Below are 18,514 nucleotides of genomic sequence, written 5' to 3' on the forward strand. Positions count from 1 at the left end.
ATGGTGGATAGAGCACATAGCCTCTGCAGCTACCCACACATCTTGACCACCACAGAAAGCTGGAGGGTGCTTCCAGTTTCCTGACCTATGTGTCGTAATTATTTCCCACAGAGTGTTGCATTCACCAGAACTCAAGGATGAAATTACAAATGTATTGAAAAGCTGTAGACACCTTCAGTGAATTCCCTGAAAATGATAAGCACTTTGAACCAATTCCCCACCCTCAGATACCTCAGTCCGCACAGTGTCTAAATAGCTCCTCTCTTGCCTTGCATACATGACCTTCCCCAAGAACTCTCCTTTGGGTTCTTACTCTCTGTTTCCTCACCCTCCCTCACTCAGCGGATTAAGAGAAGGTTTAATTTTGCCTCTCTGGGCTTCACTTAATTCTATCCCCCACTAACGATCATACTTTGGATGTGTGCACATGTGGTTATGTGCGGGCAATCTTGGGGATTTTTCTTTTATCACCATCCTACTGAGTTTTGATGCCTGATCTACCCTTATGTTGGAGTGAATCTCATAGTTCCCTAGGACTCACTTTTTCTCATCCATATAGTTGGCAGGAAAATACCTGCCTCCTGGGTTTGACACAAAGGGGTATTCAACGGGACAATGTAAATATGTAGTAAGTAGGATGTAACACATAGGCAATGTTGGATGAATGTTAATTCTTGCTTTTATGATTATACTCCACTTTCTGACGGAGAAGCATGTCCCTCCATTTATTACCACCAACCTGAGGACATGGGCTCCACATCTTTAGTATGACCAAGGTGTGAGGAGCAGGGCACTTCTTGGGACTTGGACAAGGAGCAATTGTGTAGAGCAAAGTGTCTGAGGGGCGTTCACATGTGGAAGCGACATTTCATCTAAGGCATATTCATCCCATTTTGTTGTTGCCCATTTTTTCCAGAAACTTCCCTGTTGTAACACCTGCCCACTGTGGATCATGCTCTTGAGGTAGTCCTGGGCAGCTCTGGCCCACAGTGACTTTTACCTATCAGTGTACACAGCCAGCCACGTCTTTTGGAGGCAGACCGTGCCCCCGGAGGAGACTCATATGCTGAGGAAGCATGGAGAGGGCACGGCATGTGACAAGTGCTCACACACACAGACACCACCCTATTGAAGAATGTCTTTCTCTTCCTTTGAGAGGTGCAGCAAAGCTCCTTACATGCTCACAGTAACAACAACTTACACGTGGTGGAGGTGAGATTCGAACCCTAGTCCATAGTCTTCGCAATGTGGCAAATGTTTTGACCATCTCAGTGGCTGGAAGAAGCATAAAGCCTGAACCTAGTCTTTCCAGAACTTACAACCCAATAATCCTTTGATAAGGCAAAGGCAGCATGTTCACACAGTCACACACTCACACGTGTTTATACAGGGGTACATGCTCATGTCAATGACACACACGGGGTTGTTATTCAGCGTAAGTCTGCAAGTGTGGAAACTTCCACTGACCACTGGGAATAGAAGTTGGGGCATCGTCCCAGAGGCGCCCGCTGGGACAGGCATCGGCCTCCCAGCCTCTCCATGCTGTAGGAGTGAGCGGGCTGCCTGTCAGGGTGGGAGCGGGCACGCAGGCCAGCAGGACACAGAGCCTAGGAGCCACCTGTTACAGAAGTTCTTTTAACATTTTAACGATGGAGTTAGCAACACCTGTGAGTACCTCTTGACTCTCAGCCCTGTGCACTCTCACTCTCACACACTCAAGTTCATATTCCCACATAGATTCATTTATGACCCCTCACATGAGGCCAACACACACTGACACAACATGATTGACATGCTGTCAATCACCCTGAAATATGTCTCACTCACCCACATACAGTCAGAGACACCCCATGCACCAACACACATGCTCACATTGTCTTTCTTGCTCATGTGCATGGCCCCAGAGCATACAGTCCAGACCCTCTGCAGGCTTCTGAAATATTCCAGAAGATTATCCACCCATTGACCTTGAGGGAATGTCTGAGCAGAAAGATCCCCGGATGAAGGGGATGATGCTGGCGCCTTCGAAGGCAGTGTGCCTTCCCCAGGGAAGAATATACTTACATCTTCCAAACAAAGAAATTCCCTAGAAGGTAGTATGGTGCAAGAAAATGAACACACATACAACCTGGAGCCTGGCAGAGCTGGGTTCAAATCCTCTCTTCCCTACTTTTTACTTAAGTAACCTTAGCCAACATAACCTTTCTAAGCTGTAAAATGAGAATAGCTCAAATTTCAAGTCCTGAATTAAAAACTTGAACATAGATTCTTACAGGCACTGGAGGCCTGCTTCTCCCTCATTCCCCAACACAAGCACCCTGGGAAAATGAGGGCATGTCTCAGCGACCCAGATGCTGGCACACATTGTGCTGTGCCTGTGGGCATCCCCAGCTGGCAATGTTTTTAGCAGAGAGGCTCTAGCTCCAGCCACAAGGAGTCCTTTGTCTGGAGCTCTGTCTTTGGTCGCGGCCCCATTTGCTCTGCTCTGCCTTCCCCTGCATGTCTGTGCATGGGCCCCGACCTGGTGTTCCTTCACAGATACCTGCCACAGAAGATACAGTGGGCTTAGCCTGTGCCTAAGGCTGCTGAGACCTCCTCGGTCACAGTGGTGCCTCTGCCTGAGTGTGTGTGTGTGTGTTTGTGTTTTTGTTTTTGTGTGTACATGAGCAACAGAGTCTTGGAGAAAGAGAAAGAGTGATGCTAGTGAAAGTCAGGGAACAATACCATTCCAAATGTCCAGAAAAAGTGTTTCATTGTATCTGTGGCTACTAGAGTACCCCTTCCTTCTGTCCTCTGTTGGTAAAAGCAGTACTACATAATTCATGCTTGAGATAGCAGATTCCACCCCCAGAAAATCTGTTCTGGGTAGTGAGGGCTTAGGCCAGTAAAGATTGATAGGATTTTACACTGAAAACTCATGGATCTGCTGATGTTCTTATGTTCTCTAGTTACTCAGGCATTGCTACTGAAATATTTGGGTTTGAGTTCTTCAGCTAATCTAAGCCAAACCATTGAAAAGTATCTACAGAGTTGGAAGGAGTAGGTGGAGAAGAGGATGTGAATCAGTTCAGGGACCAGCATTTGTCTGGCCCTCCCTGCTGACCACTGATCCATTGGTAAGGCAAAAGTAGCATGTTCACACAGTCACACACTCACATGTGTTTATACAGGGATACACGCTCATATCAATGACACACACAGGGGTATTATTCAACAAAAATTCTGCAGTTGTGGAGGCTGACTTTGACCATTGAGAACAGAATCTGCAGCAGCATCCCAGAGGCCCCGGCTGTGACAGGCATCAGCCTCCCAGCTTTTCCATGCTGTAGGACTGAGCTGGCTGCAAGCCAGGCGGACAGGGAAGTTGCTTCAGATCCTAGTAGCCTCCTGCTACAGAAATTCTTTTAACATTTTAACGATGGAGTCAGCAACACCCGTGCGTACCTCCTGACTCAGCCCTGTGCCCACTCACTCTGCAACACTCAAGTTCATATTCCCACATAGATTCATCCATAAGTCCTCACATGAGGCCATGACACACCACACATGCTGTCAATCGCCCTGAAATACATCTTCACTGACCCCCACACACTCACAGACACCCCAGTCACCAATACACATGCTCACATTCTCATTCTTGCTCATGCGCATGGCCCCAGAGTATACAGTCCAGACCCTTCCCCAGGTTTCAGTCACATTACACCAGGATATCTGCATGTTGACCTTGAGTGAATTTCCATGCACAGAGGTAGCTGGATGAAGGGTATGACACTGAGGCCTTCCAAAGAAGTGTGCCTTTCTCAGGGAAGAATATAGTTACATCCTCCAAACAAAGAAATTCCCTAGAATGTAGTATGGTGCAAAAGAAAGAGCACACACCCATCCTGGAGGCTGGCAAAGCTGGGTTCAAATCCTCTCTTCTTGACGTGGCACATATATACCATGGAATATTCCTCCACCGTAAAAAGAAATGAAATTGAGTTATTTGTAGTGAGGTGGATGGACCTAGAGTCTGTCATACAGAGTGAAGTAAGTCAGAAAGAGAAAAACAAATACCGTATGCTAACACATATATATGGAATCTTAAAAAAAAATTTGTTGGAATAACCTAGGGGCAGGAGAGGAATAAAGACGCAGACATAGAGAAAGTACTTGATGACACAGGGATGGGGAAGGGTAAGCCAGGACGAAGTGAGAGAGCAGCATGGACTCATATACACTAACAAATGTAAAATACATAGCTGGTGAGAAGCAGCTGCATAGCACAGGGAGATCAGCTCAGTGCTTTGTGCCCACCTAGATGGGTCAGACAGGGAGGGAGACGCAAGAGGGAGGGGATATGGGGATATATGTATACATACAGCTGATTCAATTTGTTTTAGAGCAGAAACTAACACACCACTGTAAAGCAATTATACTCAATAAAGATGTTAAAAAAATCCTCTCTTCTCCACTTTTTGCTTAAGTAACCTTAGCCAACGTAACATTTCTATGGTGTAAAGTGGGAATAACTCATACTCAAGGCCTGAATTGGAAACTCAAGCAGAGATTCTGACAGGCAGTGGAGGTCTGTCCCTCCCTCATTCCCCCTCCACAAGCCCCCTGGAAATGTGAGGGCATCTCACTGTCCCAGATGCTGGGCACACAACCTGCCATGCCCCAGGGGATCCCCAGCTGGCGATAGGTTTCAGCAGAGAGGCTGTAGCTCCAGCCACCAGGAGTCCTTTTTCCGGAGCCCTTTCTGTGGATACGGCCCCGTTGGTTCTGCTCTGCCTTCCCCTACATGTCTGTGCACAGACCCTGGCCTGGTTTTCCATTACTGGCGCTTGGCACGGAAGAGACAGTGGGCTTGTCCTGTTCCCAATTCTGCTGAAGTCTCCTAAGTCACAGGGATGCTTTCTGTCTTAGTGTGTGTGTGTGTGTGTGTGTGTGTGTTTGTGTGTTCATGTGTGTGTATGTGTGTGTAAGCACTGTCTCAGGCCGTCCAGGGGCAGAGAGCTGTCACTGTTGCCCCTCAAATCCCTGGTATTTAGCCCTCTGTATTTAGCTCCTGTTATTTAGCCCTCTGTCTTCTGGAAATTTTACTGTCAGGTATCAGACATTTCTGCTTCCATCTCTCTCTTCAACAACATATTAAGGAAACCATTCTCTGTGTCCTCAGCTCTCCAGGCAATCCTTGGGCTTGAGTCTCCTCTGCCCCCAAGGGCTGATGCAACAAGGAGGTTCACCTTCCATTTGTTTTAGTAGGCACTAAATATAGCTCCATATAAAGAGCAATGGACAGAGAGTCCCTAGACCTGAGTTGCTGCCTTGATTCTGCCACTGGCAACCTGCCTGATCCTGAGCAAGTCATTTCCTTTTCCCAAGTCTCCATTTCTTCACCTGCCCATGACAATGTCGCGTTTGCTGGAGTCTTTCTCAGCTTCCTTTGTATGCGGACTCAATATGAGGTGACTCACTCTAATCTTTACTTAATCTCTTCTCCTAACTAGTCACAGTCATAGAAAACCTGTCAAGAGGTGAGGATGGGGTGGGGCCACCCAGATACCAGAACATTTTGTATGGATTCCTCCCAGAGGCTCAGAGCAAACTTAGCTAAAATCTGCATCTATATTTTAAGATTCCTCAGCCTTAGGAGTAAATTGCCTCCCTCCAGGGAACCAATATACACATACAGTCTGGGGCCAGTTTTATATACATATATAAAATAAGTATGCTTAAATATAACTAAATATTTTATTATTTTATATATTTAATATCTAATATATTTTATTTAATATTCAATGTTTAATATTTATTTATATTTAATTAAATACTAGATACTTAAAATAAATATAAATATGTATATATTTATACTTAAAAGCAGTGAGCTTTACTACTATAAGCAAGGCACTAAACTATGATTTTAACACCCTTATCCTATATAGTATTCATTACTACTGTAAAAGGTAAAAATTCCTTTATTGCTAATGAGGAAAAGCAGTCCCAAGGAGGTAACAAACTTTGTCCAAGACCACACAGCTTGTAGCTGAAGAGCTGGGACTCAAAATGTGTGTCTTTCATGCAAGCTCACCCTTTTGGCTAGTTCTACTCTCTCCTGATGGCTAGGCTGAAAACTTGCATTGGTACAGTATTTGGTAGAAAGAACTCCAGGTGATGTCTGATGGAATGCTTGGAATGCTGAGACATTCCATTCTGGCTTCTGTGGAACTGGCCAGGAGCCCTCATTCTTGATCATAGTGACCTTGAGGAAATAGAGAGAATGGCAAGATGCGCACAGAGCTAGAGCTTCTCTGTTGTGAGAAGGTAAGAGATTAGCTTGTGGTTTTTTAAGGCTGATTGATAGTAGTCAGCCACATTCCATTCAAGTCTTCATTGAATATCCTTATCCATTCTCTGCATTAGGTCAGGATGAGAGGTTTTGTGCCTTGGCTCCCTGCAAAGTATGTGTGTGTGTGTTTGTGTGTGTGTGTGTGTGTGTGTGTGTGTGTTGTGTACATGCAATGCATGCTATTCTCTTTGTGCATAGCCAGGAAAGTGCCACCAGCTATCATAATCTTAATAAGGTTTCCTACTGATCTCCCATCATGTCTTATATTAAGACTGGACCCCTGTAGGGAGAGTTGTAAAATCAGTCTTGGTTCTAAAGATGCTCATTTTGACACTCCTTAGAACAGACTGGGGTAGTTCATAGTATAACGTTGGCTTTGCTATCCCAGGGGGCTGGTGACCTGTGGTTGCAGAGTGGGTACCATGGAGAAAGGGAAAGTAGAAAAGACAGAATCAGACAGCAGGAACCAGCAACCTTGTAAAGAGATGAGCGAGGCCAGGCATCTACTCAGGACTCCTGCAAGTGTCAACAAAGGAACACATGCAGCTGATTACAAGCTCCTTCTACCTCCAGGTTGGGCCAGAGGTCCCCATATCCTCACAATCCAGGGGCACATTCTAGTACTTTGAGCCTTTCCACAGGTAGACCTGTGCCTCATAACTTCTTCCCTGCTCTTTTGAAAAAGTGGTTTGTTGGAGTAGTGATTCTTAAAGGGAAAAGATGACAGGGGCCTATGCTCTATATCAGCTTGTCTGGAAGACTTTTGTGACCCCCGGGGGAGATTTAAATACCCTACGGCTTCCTTCAAGTGCTTCCCTTAGCTGGTTGAGGAGTATCACGCTCTGTTGTAATCACCAGTCACTTGTCTTTCTGCCCCACTCACTACCTGTTTCTTCACCAGACACAAGGCTTGGCACTGATAGGTCCTCCATCAATGTAAGCTGCATCACTGAAGGACTTGCATGATGTTCTGAGGCAGTGGTTTCACATGTGACTGGGGCCATCTACAGTGGAAGCTTTGCTCCCTGCACACTCCTGGTGTCTGCTCAGCAAGCCCTCATTCTGTAGTCTATTGACTCCCTGAAAGAACCATGTCATGTGACCAGTGCATGCTGAACCTTGTCTATCCACAGTCCCTGTGCAGGAAGGATGCAGTCAAGAGGCATGGAGAGTCTATGGTTTGGGGGTGAGATGGCATGATACAGTGCAAAGTTCAGTCTTAGAACCAAATTGACATGAGTTTGAATTCTGACCCCACCACTTACCAGCTACATGACTCTGGGCAAGTTACTTAACCTCTCTAGATTTCAGTCTCCTCATTTGCTAAATGAAGGTAGTGCTTTTCCGGCAGAGACTGGGGACAAAAACGTAAAGAGTCTTGCATTTTATGTAGCCACTGTTCAGTAAATGGAAGCCATTGCAAGGAACCTTCTCTCACCTTCCATCCAGGTTGGCTTTCTTGAGCCACACAGAGGCCTTGCCTGTTCCCCACCCCATGCACTTACCCAAACCAGTCTGTCTTCTTTGAACCCCACCACCATCTTTAACCAGCAAGGGAAACTTGGAATTGTACTGGCACCAATGGAGAAGTAGCTGGTCCCTCCTTCTAGGGGTATTGTGGTCCAGCTTGAAAGGCTGTCAGAAGAAAAAATACTGGCTGAGGTACTTAGTTTCTCTGCCTGTAAAGTGAAGTGAAATGATCACCAGCGTCACCTTGGCATCTGAAGCCTCCACCCTGTGGGTCCAAACCAGATTTCTGAGGGAGAAACTCTGCTAAAATTGGAAATAGTTGCACTGGCTTGGAAAGCCCAGCAGGTGGCACTCTGCCTTAACTGCCTGGGCCTGATGTATCCTGTGGTTGGGCACATGGTCCTGTGGCTAGAGTGAGGAACAGGTTTATTTAGCTTCTCAACCACAGACAGAAAGTCATTTGGAGGAAAAGATCAGTTGTCCACAGGCAGATGCTCCTTGCTGTGTACTGTGTAAGCCCAGGCTGGCTCCTCCATTCGTCTTCCCCTCCCCTCTGCTCCTGCATCCCACCCCTGCACACAGTCACCTATTCGCACACAGTCACCTATTCACACACATGTGCACACATATCCACACACAGCACACACACAGCACGTACACACACACCTGAGTCACTGTCTTGGCTACTACTCAGCATGCTCTGGACTTAAGCGTGTCTTTCCATTTGAGCCAAAACTCAGCCTCAGTACTCTCAATTCACTATTGATTTCGAAGGGATGAAATGAGGTTGCTTTCCCAGACCTAATCATATGTTTACAGGATCTTAGCCCTTAATGGGACCTTAGAGGAAATTTTAGCCAATCGTCTCATATTGGAGAACAAAGAAGTTGAGGCCCAGACAAGTTAAGGGATATGCCCAACATCTCACAGGCAGTAAGGGGCAAGTATCAGTAGAGCTATCTCTTTACTCCCTTGGCTCCTTCCCTATGTCTCTAAGGACACTGTGTCACATCCAAGGAGAAGGTGACTAGTGCTTCAGAACCACTCGACTCCCAAGAGGTAGACATTGACACTCTTCCCAGAGATGGATGCTTTGCCAATGTAACCCCTCCCCTTCCACAGCCAGTCTTCAACTTCCACAGGTGAGTCCATTGGTGTTCCATTGGAACTAGCCTCTCACCAGGTCCAGGACTTTATTTCCCTCTTTACATAACTCCTAAGACAGTGGAGGGTCTTTTAGAAACATATCATAGGGGGACTAGGGGTGGAGGGAGGAGATAAACTAATCACACTTTTCTCAAGATTCATCCTCTCACTCTTCTCTCTCCATGGGACTGCTTTTAATACTATGATACAGAACATCTCACATTAGGATCTGAGCATCTTATTTGCAAACTGATAAATTAAAGGGGGAAATGATTCATGTTGCAAATGGATTTCCCACATTAGAAAAAAAGGCCACAAGTTTGCTTTAAGTAGCATCTTCTAAAGTGTTTGTTGACAGATTGTTAATTAGCGGCGGTAAACTCGAAACTGAAATGTTCTAAGCCATGACTGCTGGTTAAGTATCAAGCAGAAATTAAGATCAAGCAAATATCACATGATTATGATTTTTAAAATAAGGTGCAATTTGCTCAGTTTTAAGTTTTTATTTTACTGGATTAGCAGATAAAATACAAGAATGCTGGCAGCCCCAAACCTCCTCTGTCCTCTATACAAGGACAGTCCTCCCTTCCTAAAAGCCTCTCATGAATAACCCAGAGCTCTCCTTTTTTATTTTCTTTGTTTCATTCTTGGAAATAACATGATAAATATGTTCTATGTGTCTCCAGATGGAGCCATAAACAACCCTTCTTTTCCCCCAAAGCGCCCTCATGAAAATGTGTCTAGATGGAGAGTTAGATGATTAGCATTGTCTCTGGCATGGTCCCCTCCCAGTGTCATGTCTCTGCTGCCCGGTCACCCCATTGTTTGTCCGCAGGGTGGGGCTGGGCTTTCTCAAGCTTTGACTCACCTTCAGAAATGAGTCTTGCCTGTGTCCTCCCCTCCCTGATGGAGTCACAGGGGCATACCTGCTCTCAAGTTTCTGCTCCATAGAGAGGCAAGATGCAGAGCCTGGCTTCCTGATTTCAATACAGTATGGTCCTTTGAAATGAGAGAACAGATGCAGGACTCATGATCGACCAGGCGACAGTCCCGTGGCCAGGCTGGGGAAGTGCGGGTGGGAGCAGGCTCTACAGAGTCGTCATTCCACATAGCTTCTCAGGGACCTCCTCACCTGGAGGAGTTGTTTACATGGGGGTGATCTGAGGGGTGCCAGGAAGTCTCCCCTCCTTTGAAAGAACAATCCAATCCCCCAGCCTTTTGGGATGCCTGGCAACAAGCCATTACAGATTTCAGAGACTTGAGTGGGCCATCTTTTCTGGATTCCAGATCCAGCTACCATCAGAGTCACACTTTTCTCATCTATAACATTAGTAATACAGTTAGCTTTCTTCATAGAGAATTGTGAAAACTGTATACAGAGGTGCTTTATATGGTTTAATGACTAATAAAAATGCACCTGTGTCTGGCAGTGTAGGGGAGAGGGTTGAGTTAGGGTCTCAGTGGAAGAAGAGTGGACAGGCTTGGTGGGAAAGAGAGTCTGGTGTGTGCCAGGGAGGAAAAAGTATAGGGGAATGGTACAAGAGATGGATACCACCAGAACCAGCTTCCTAATTTTGTCATTAATGTAGCCCCTGGTAGAAAGCAGCCCAGTGACACAGGCACTTCAGCTGACTGAAAATTGCTATGAAGTCAGAAGACCTGTGATCCAGCTCTGGCTTTGACATTAACCCTGTGTGACCTTGGATCAAGCATGTCCTCATTCTAAGTCTTAGTTTCTCCCTCTATAAAATGAGGATATTGTGGCCAAGAGGGAAGTTGAGTGCCAGAGTTTTGAAAAGTTTAACGTGTTAGATGCATATGAGCTTGAATGACTCTTAGAGATTTATGGCCTAGAGGACACTGCCACCTCAACTCCAGCTATGTTCTCTATAAAGGCCACCCCTGGAGTATCCTCTGAGATGGTAACTGTGTTATAAGACAAGTTTGATCACTAGATAGAGTTCTCCAAACTAAGCAGGAGTTGTTGATGGACAAAGTAAGAGGCCAATGAGCAGACTGGGAAAATTTAAAAGTAACGTGTATTCCAGAGAAGCTGTGTGGGACAGACAGGTGGCACAATCCACCCCGTCATGAGCAGCACACGTACACTGATGCCTTCTATGTGCCAGGTGTGGGAGAACACCTTGATCTGTGTCCATGCCAAATCCATCCTGTCCCATGCTTCCCTTTCGGAGAATTTGCATCAGGATGAGCATAGTGGAGTGGGAACAGGGGAAAGGGGCATAGGTGGAGAAGGTGTTTGTCTTGAAGATGGAATGCAGGACCTGGAATCTGGAACATAGAATGTTACATTCTTAAAGTTGCTAGGCTTGGGAAGAGGTGGAGGAGGAGGCCCGGCCTGCACAAGAAATTAAGGAAAGGATTACCATTTAAGTGAGGCTAATCCTGAAAAATGATCATTGTTCAGTCTGTAGATGACAGGAAGCTCAGAAAGATCATTAGTCATGGTCCCCACCCAGTGACAGTCACTTGTCCATGGTGGGGACGTGGTCCATTTTACTGTGATGCAATGGAAACGAGCCCTGGGCCAGGCCCCTCACCAGCTCCACCACTGCTAGCTACGTGTTGTTGAGCAAGTCAGTGAACTTCTTTGGATCTAAATTTTTAGACTATAAAATCAGATTTGCATGACCTGACAGAATTGCCATGATGCTTAAATAAGACCAAGGGTATGGAAAATGCTCTGAAGGTTCTTTTAGGTATTTCTATCATTTCTCAGGCAGTCTTACACTTTGCTCTGATAATGATAGAAATCAGTGCATCAATGGCCTCTAGTCAGCTGGATCCTGAGGTTTGGGACAGTGGTCCAAAAATGAACCAGCCTCCCAGAATACTGTTTCCCCACCCCAGGGGCTAGGAGGTCAAGTGTAGGGAGGACCAGGGCTCCTTTCTCCCATCTGAATAAGTCCTTGAGTAAAGTTGGCAGATTTAGCAAATCAAAATACAGCCTGCCCAGTTATATTTGAATTTCAGATAAACAACAAGAAATTGTTTAGTATGTTTCCTGCAGTATTTGATACATACTTACACTGAAAATTCTGTTTATCTGAAATTCAAATTTAGCTAGTTACCCTATATTTTATCTGGAAACTCTACCACAGAGACCAAATTCTAGCCCACCCTCTTTCACCACCATTAATATCCTATTTTTGTTAGAAGTGCTCCCAGCCCATATTACTTCCCCCTTTTCCTCTTCCTTCCTCCATGTTTCTTATAACTCTCAGTCTACAAACAGAGCTTCAGATGTGTTCTATTTTTAAAAGACTTTCAGTCCTTGAGTTTGAGCAGACACCTAGGTGGATGAAATCAGCTCAGGCAGTCAGGGAGCCGGATTGCTGGAATATCTTGTGGGTGGTTTTCATCAAAACAGGCCAGGAAAGCAAGTCATGGAGGAAGTGCAGGTAGGAGAAGTAGGTGAGGAATTCCCTGGAAGGTGATAATGAGGTCCACGTCAGGTGCCTGGGGCAGGTTGGGGCCCCCTAAAAGGTTCCCAGGAGTAGCTGATGTGGGCCTGTGTTCAGCTGCCTCTCCTAGGGTCTGGCTTGCACCTCTGGTAAGTGGTAATGGATTTGTCCTCCTGGGATCTGCTGGGCCCTTTCCCCCTCCTTGAACCATCTTGAGCCACTAGGCCAAGCTCCTCTCCTATTCTTGGGTAACCAGAGAAGTAACGTAAGCCTCATGACAATTAAGGAAATGTCACACTAATTGTTACTTAGGAAATTCAATCTCTTTTCTGCACCAATGCTAGGTCTGACTAATTTCCTGATTCTGGGTTTGATTCCCTGGCAAGAGGATTTTTCTCATTGAGGGGAGATATCCAGAGCTACAGCATTTTGTAGCCTCCTCTAAAACTTTCTCATGCCCTTTCTGTCTTTTCAACCCTACTAGCAAGCTTTCTCAAGGTTTACTTTTAGATTTACAGAAACTGGTATATTGAATATTGTATTTTATGCTATGCAGCTCCCATGCTTCTCTATCATGATTGCCACCTGGAAACTATACTTCGCATTTATAGGCATGAGCTTAGAAGATCAGGAATGTGCCTAGAAAGAAAACCAGGGATGCATGTCAGAGCTGGGAAGGCCTCAGAGACCTTCCATATCAGTATCCTCCAAACAAAGGCATTGAGGTCCAGAAGAGGCAGATTTCCCAGAGATGAGCCTGGCCGGTGAGTGGCAGGGTTGGATCTAGAACCCACACCTGTGCCTTCTTGGCCAATGCTCTTTCCTCTTGGTGAAATATCCTCCTATAGTCCCTTACCTCCAGTGATCTCTTTGGTCTTCAATTCCCCCATTTTCCATAGAGGGCTAGAACCACTATCCCTCAACTAGATTAAATGACTTGCCTTTGCATCCCATAGTAAGTCAGGGATAGAGCCAGGATTAGAATTCAGGCCTCTGAGTTCTCAGAACAGGTTTACTCCAGCCCCATCACTTACGCACCATGATTCTTCCCTCTAAGACAGAATCTTCTCCTGCTCTCTTCCTCATGCCTTTCCATCCTTACCCACACTCATTGTCTGAACTTCCCAAGGTAGACAGTTGGCATTGCCAACCCATCGGCAAAGATCTCATGTCTTGATCTAGTAAAATATCTAGGCCACCTTTTAATCCTCAGCTTAGCACCCCAACTTATTTCCTGTTAAGTCTAAGAAATGAATTATGTATTCAATTGGGTCCGGAGTCTACAGGAAGATGAAGGAAGATAGGAAATCGGGCAGCAGAGACAAAGGAAGAAAGAGACGAAGATCGCAATGGGTGTGTGTGAGTCAATCCATTAGTCAACTTGAAGCTATTAATCACTTACTACACCCTTGGCTGGTGGAGAAAACACTCCTCAGGAGTCAGAAGGGAGAAGATATGCAGGGAGCTGGTCTCATTGTGGCCTTGGCCTGGGTTTCTTCCAGGCTCACCTTTTCCTGAAGCAATGTCTTCCCAGCGGCAGCAGCAGCAGCAGCAGAGCCCACTGCAGACGGCCCAGCAGCAGCAGGTGAAGCAGCTCTGTCAGCCACCCCTGTCAAATGTCAGGAGACATGTGTACCCAAAACCAAGGATCCATATGGTCCTCAGGCCAAGAAGCAATGCCCACCCAAGGGCACACCCATACCAGCCCAGCAGAAGTGTCCCTCAGCCCAGCAAGTCCCCAAGAGTAAACAGAAGTAAGGATGGACCAAGATATACCTGCCTGCCATCCAGGCTACCAGAGGCAGCTTTCTTTTCCTCCTGCTTCTCCTCCCTCCACTCCCAGCTCCAGGATTTGCTCTCCTCTCCCACCTCCTCCTACCCAGGGTCCAATGAAGCATTGTCTGGATTTCTTCCCACTGAGACCCTTATCCCACACACCCCCTTGCTCCCAGTCTTCTTCTCTACCCCACTCTGTTGCTATCTTAGGTGAACATGAGTGAGACCTCAGCCTCTCCAGCCTCCAGTTTGACCACAGCTATGGCCCCATCCATGTCCCAAAGCAAGAAAATAATCTGGGCTTCCTCTGGGCTTCCACCTTGACTCATGGGGAAACCAGAGACTAAAGCACAGGTTCTGCCTCATTCCCTACCCCAACTCCCCATCCTGAGCTTCCCTCCTATTTCTTCCTCTAATAAATCTGTGCTTCATGTCATTGTCTGTGACCTGGCCCCAGTCTGCAATGCGTTCATTGGTTGAGAGGGGATATTTGGGGGGAGTGAGTATGTGAGTACACACATCCTCATCAGTGCATCCTCAGGGGCATAGTTGCCCTCTCGTAACTAATGATGAAGGATGTCAGATCCTGACACATCTCGGGTAAAGGAGGGGGAGAGAAAGCCCAGGGACTAGTTGGCAAGAGTTTGGGAGACTCTTGCCAGCTAATTGTATTTAAGGAAAGACAAATGGTGGAAAATTTTGTTTCTACAATTAGAAACCCCCAGCCTACTTGATGAATGTGGTTTTTGCCTGTTGGAAGTTGTCATTCTGAAAAAGCAGACAAAACATATATAAATTACATGAGAAATACAAAGCACTTCTATGAACATGTGCAAATGAATTTTTCATGCATTTATTTATTTATTGTCCATTCATTTATTAATTAACTCACATTAATTCATTCATTCACCCATCTAATGTTTAACAGGTTCTAGCATGAGAATAGTTTTCCATTCTGCCTATAAATTGGCTAGATATAGTATATGCTCAATAAATGATTGGTCTTATTGGTCTTATTATCATTGTTTACATCTGGGGAATGTTGCTCCAAAACATTAGCCTAAGGACACTCTTCTGCTTAGAGAGTGTCCATATGGAAGCCTCTTTACTGGCTCAGGAATCCATGCTAATTGTAAATTGTCTCTTTCCCAGCCTGGTGAGCACTCTGAATCAGGAAAGAAGGGATGTGGGTTCTAGTTTCAGCTCTGCCACTAAATAGATCTATCATCTTGAGCAAGTCCCTTCACCTCAGTCCTTTATCCGTAAAAAGAAAAGTTGGGCTGTATGCATTTTTCCTGCCTTAAAATTAGATGGATCCATGAATTGGGGGAGGCGGGCTTTTGCATTTCTTGTGTGAGTCCTGTTCCCTACCCCACCCTCTCTTCTCCCATGAGATCTACTGATCTCCTAATATGTAAGATCCATGTGTTCCAGGCAAAGCCCAGAAAATGAGAGAATGAATAAATGAAAGGTCAGACTTCATGAGCAACTTCAGACTGTATAACCAGAAAATCTGAAAAGAAGGTACAATTGTGCATTTTAGGTGATTTTGAAAAATAAAGATTTATTTTGAATGGGCAGGTGAAGGAGGAAGGCAGAAAGCTGTAGTTTTTAGTACTTTGGGACCCCAAAGGTTATAATTTGGCCCTCCCAGAAGCTTCTTGGTGGTGGGAAGCATGGACCTCTAATCCACTGAAGGAAATCAGAATATGTCACCTTAAATATGCCTCTTTGACATAAAAATTATTTTTAGCTGAAGGCAATTAAGAAACAGCAAACACAGAAAAATTCCCCCCCCTTTGGCCTAAAAGCAGGATATAAATTCATTTACTAGAGACAGAATCTCATGAGACCAGAGATGGCACCAGAGGAATCTACAAACCAACTTTCCTCCATTAGTTCCCACCCATTTATTTACCTTCCCACAATTTACTGCCCTTGGAAGCCTAAAATTGCTTCTTTGGTCCTGTCATTTCTCTACAAATGTATCATTTTTTGTTGAAGATGTTATATAAACCACAGTCCTGGGCCATGGCTTTTGTTACTCTTTGTTTTAGAGTGACTTGTGCTGCATGCATTAATAAACTGATTTTCTCTTGTTAATCTTTTTTTTTAAAGAGTCCTAGCTAAAAACTTAAAACGTGGAGAGGTAAAGTTTTGCTTCCCCTACATCATCAAAACATCTCCGTGCCATGAGTATGATGGTGTCCAGGCAGGTGACACAGAACCATCCCCTGGCTCCAGGGCACTGGCTCCAGGAGCAGCCCAGCCAAGCCAGCCTGAACCTGTCCTTTGATGATTCCCTGAGGGAAGGTGTGGGTTCACCGTATGTGGAAGTACTTAGCCTTCCTTGGACATTTCTTAATGTTTCCCAAGCCTCCCAATATCCTCAGGCCAAACACTCACATCTAATGACATCTAGTTGCACCAACATCGACACGTGGCCAGGTAAACTAGCACCCACCTGTACCTCCTTCCACCTGGAGGAGTTATGAGACTGGGGCTCCTTGTCTGTATTCAAGTTCTAGGAGTTGAGATATTCTGTTGGAGCAGTGATTTTCAGACCTGCTTGTCTCTGAGCACTTTTTAAAAATCAACTGTTTAAATAAATCTCAAGTGGAGTCCAGACTGAGATATTTTTTAAAGAAACAGATAATGTCAATTGCAATCAAGGTAGAAAAGAGATTGGATTTAGAATCTAGTGTTTCCAAACTTATCTGATCAAAAAAATTCCTGATGACACTTTAGAAATACAGATCCCCAGGCCTCCCCTAGCTACTTGTATTACATTAGGACGAAGAGGTTATTGCTGTATTTTTTTTTTTTTTTTTTTTTTTGTGGTATGCGGGCCTAGCTACTTGTATTACATTAGGACGAAGAGGTTATTGCTGTATTTTTTTTTTTTTTTTTTTTTTTTTTTGTGGTATGCGGGCCTCTCACTGCTGTGGCCTCTCCCGTTGCGGAGCACAGGCTCCGGACGCGCAGGCCCAGCGGCCATGGCTCACGGGCTTAGCCGCTCCGCGGCATGCGGGATCCCCCCGGACCAGGGCACGAACCCGTGTCTCCCGCACCGGCAGGCGGACTCTCAACCACTGCGCCACCAGGGAAGCCCTATTGCTGTATTTTTAACAAGCATCCCAAGTGATTCTTATGCTTAGGTCAGTTGGGGGCACACTCCTCACTGGGTATTGAGTCCCAGAAGCTCACAGAATGTTGCCCATTTCTCTATCAGACTTTGTATCAGCTGGGATTTCATGCTTGACATGTGGTTGTCATTCAGAAAATATGTGTTAAATAAATGGCTGACTACTTCAAAAACCAAGAAAATTCTGGAATGTTCTGAGTCACTGGAGATGAGTTTCTAATAACAGATGTACTTCAGACCCTCAAGAGAAGAAATGCCCTTGATATCCAGAATCAATCTACTATGCTCTGCTCACTACAGTAGCTGCTTTACATACATAATCTCATTTAAAAACACTTTGGGGGCTTCCCTGGTGGCGCAGTGGTTGAGAGTCCGCCTGCCGATGCAGGGGACGGGGGTACGTGCCCCGGTCCGGGAGGGTCCCGCGTGCCGCGGAGTAGCTGGGCCCGTGAGCCATGGCCGCTGAGCCTGCGCGTCCGGAGCCTGTGCTCCGCAACGGGAGAGGCCGCAGCAGTGAGGGGCCCGCGTACCACAAAAAATAAAAATAAAAAATAAAAAAAATAAAAATAAAAACACTTTGGAAGCAAATCTTGTCATTCCTAATTTATAGGTAAGATAAACAGGTTCATTAAGACCTCAGAGTCACAATGTTGGACTTCATTTTGGCTCTGACACCTATTTGCCACATAAACTTGGACAGGTGACATACTCTGTGCTTCAGCTTTCACATGTGTAGAATGAGTTTCAAGACCTGCTCCTAGCGGTGATACTGTGGGTATTAGTGTCAAGTTCCTAGAACACACTCTAACACTTTCTAGGTGCCAATCAAATAGGAGTTATTATTATTAAGAAACCTTCTCAATCTCACACACACACAGCTAGTAAGAAGCAGAGCTAGAATTTGAACACAGGGCTTTATGTTGCCAAGCCTGTGACCTATAGAGACCACTCTGCACACTAGAGGTGCTTGCTTTATGAGGTGGATCAGTGATGAGGCAGGCACAGCTGAACAAACAAGAGGGAACAGAAATCTCTGGCATTCTTATATGCTAATGATGAAAACTCTGAGAGTGAAATTAAGAAAACACTCCCATTTACCATTGCAACAAAAAGAATAAAATATCTAGGAATAAACCTACCTAAGGAGACAAAAGACCTGTATGCAGAAAATTATAAGACACTGATGAAAGAAATTAAAGATGATACAAATAGATGGAGAGA

General features: G+C 45.3%; 2 protein-coding genes across 2 annotated transcripts in view; both read left to right on the plus strand.

Moving 5' to 3' along the window:
• Positions 1 to 5,182: 5,182 nt before the first annotated feature.
• Positions 5,183 to 18,514, plus strand: part of S100A9 (S100 calcium binding protein A9) — a 392,565-nt gene continuing 379,233 nt past the window's right edge. Inside the window, exon 1 of the mRNA XM_067032408.1 lies at positions 5,183 to 5,186. The gene's annotated coding sequence lies outside the window, so the exon portion shown is untranslated. The remainder of the gene's footprint in view (positions 5,187 to 18,514) is intronic.
• Positions 13,895 to 14,130, plus strand: SPRR4 (small proline rich protein 4). The gene is given in 2 exon segments (XM_067032040.1): positions 13,895 to 13,976; positions 13,979 to 14,130. Coding segments are annotated over 2 exon segments (234 nt in total).

This window comes from Kogia breviceps, chromosome 1, assembly GCF_026419965.1.
Source record: "Kogia breviceps isolate mKogBre1 chromosome 1, mKogBre1 haplotype 1, whole genome shotgun sequence".
Classification (NCBI taxonomy): Eukaryota; Metazoa; Chordata; class Mammalia; order Artiodactyla; family Physeteridae; genus Kogia; species Kogia breviceps.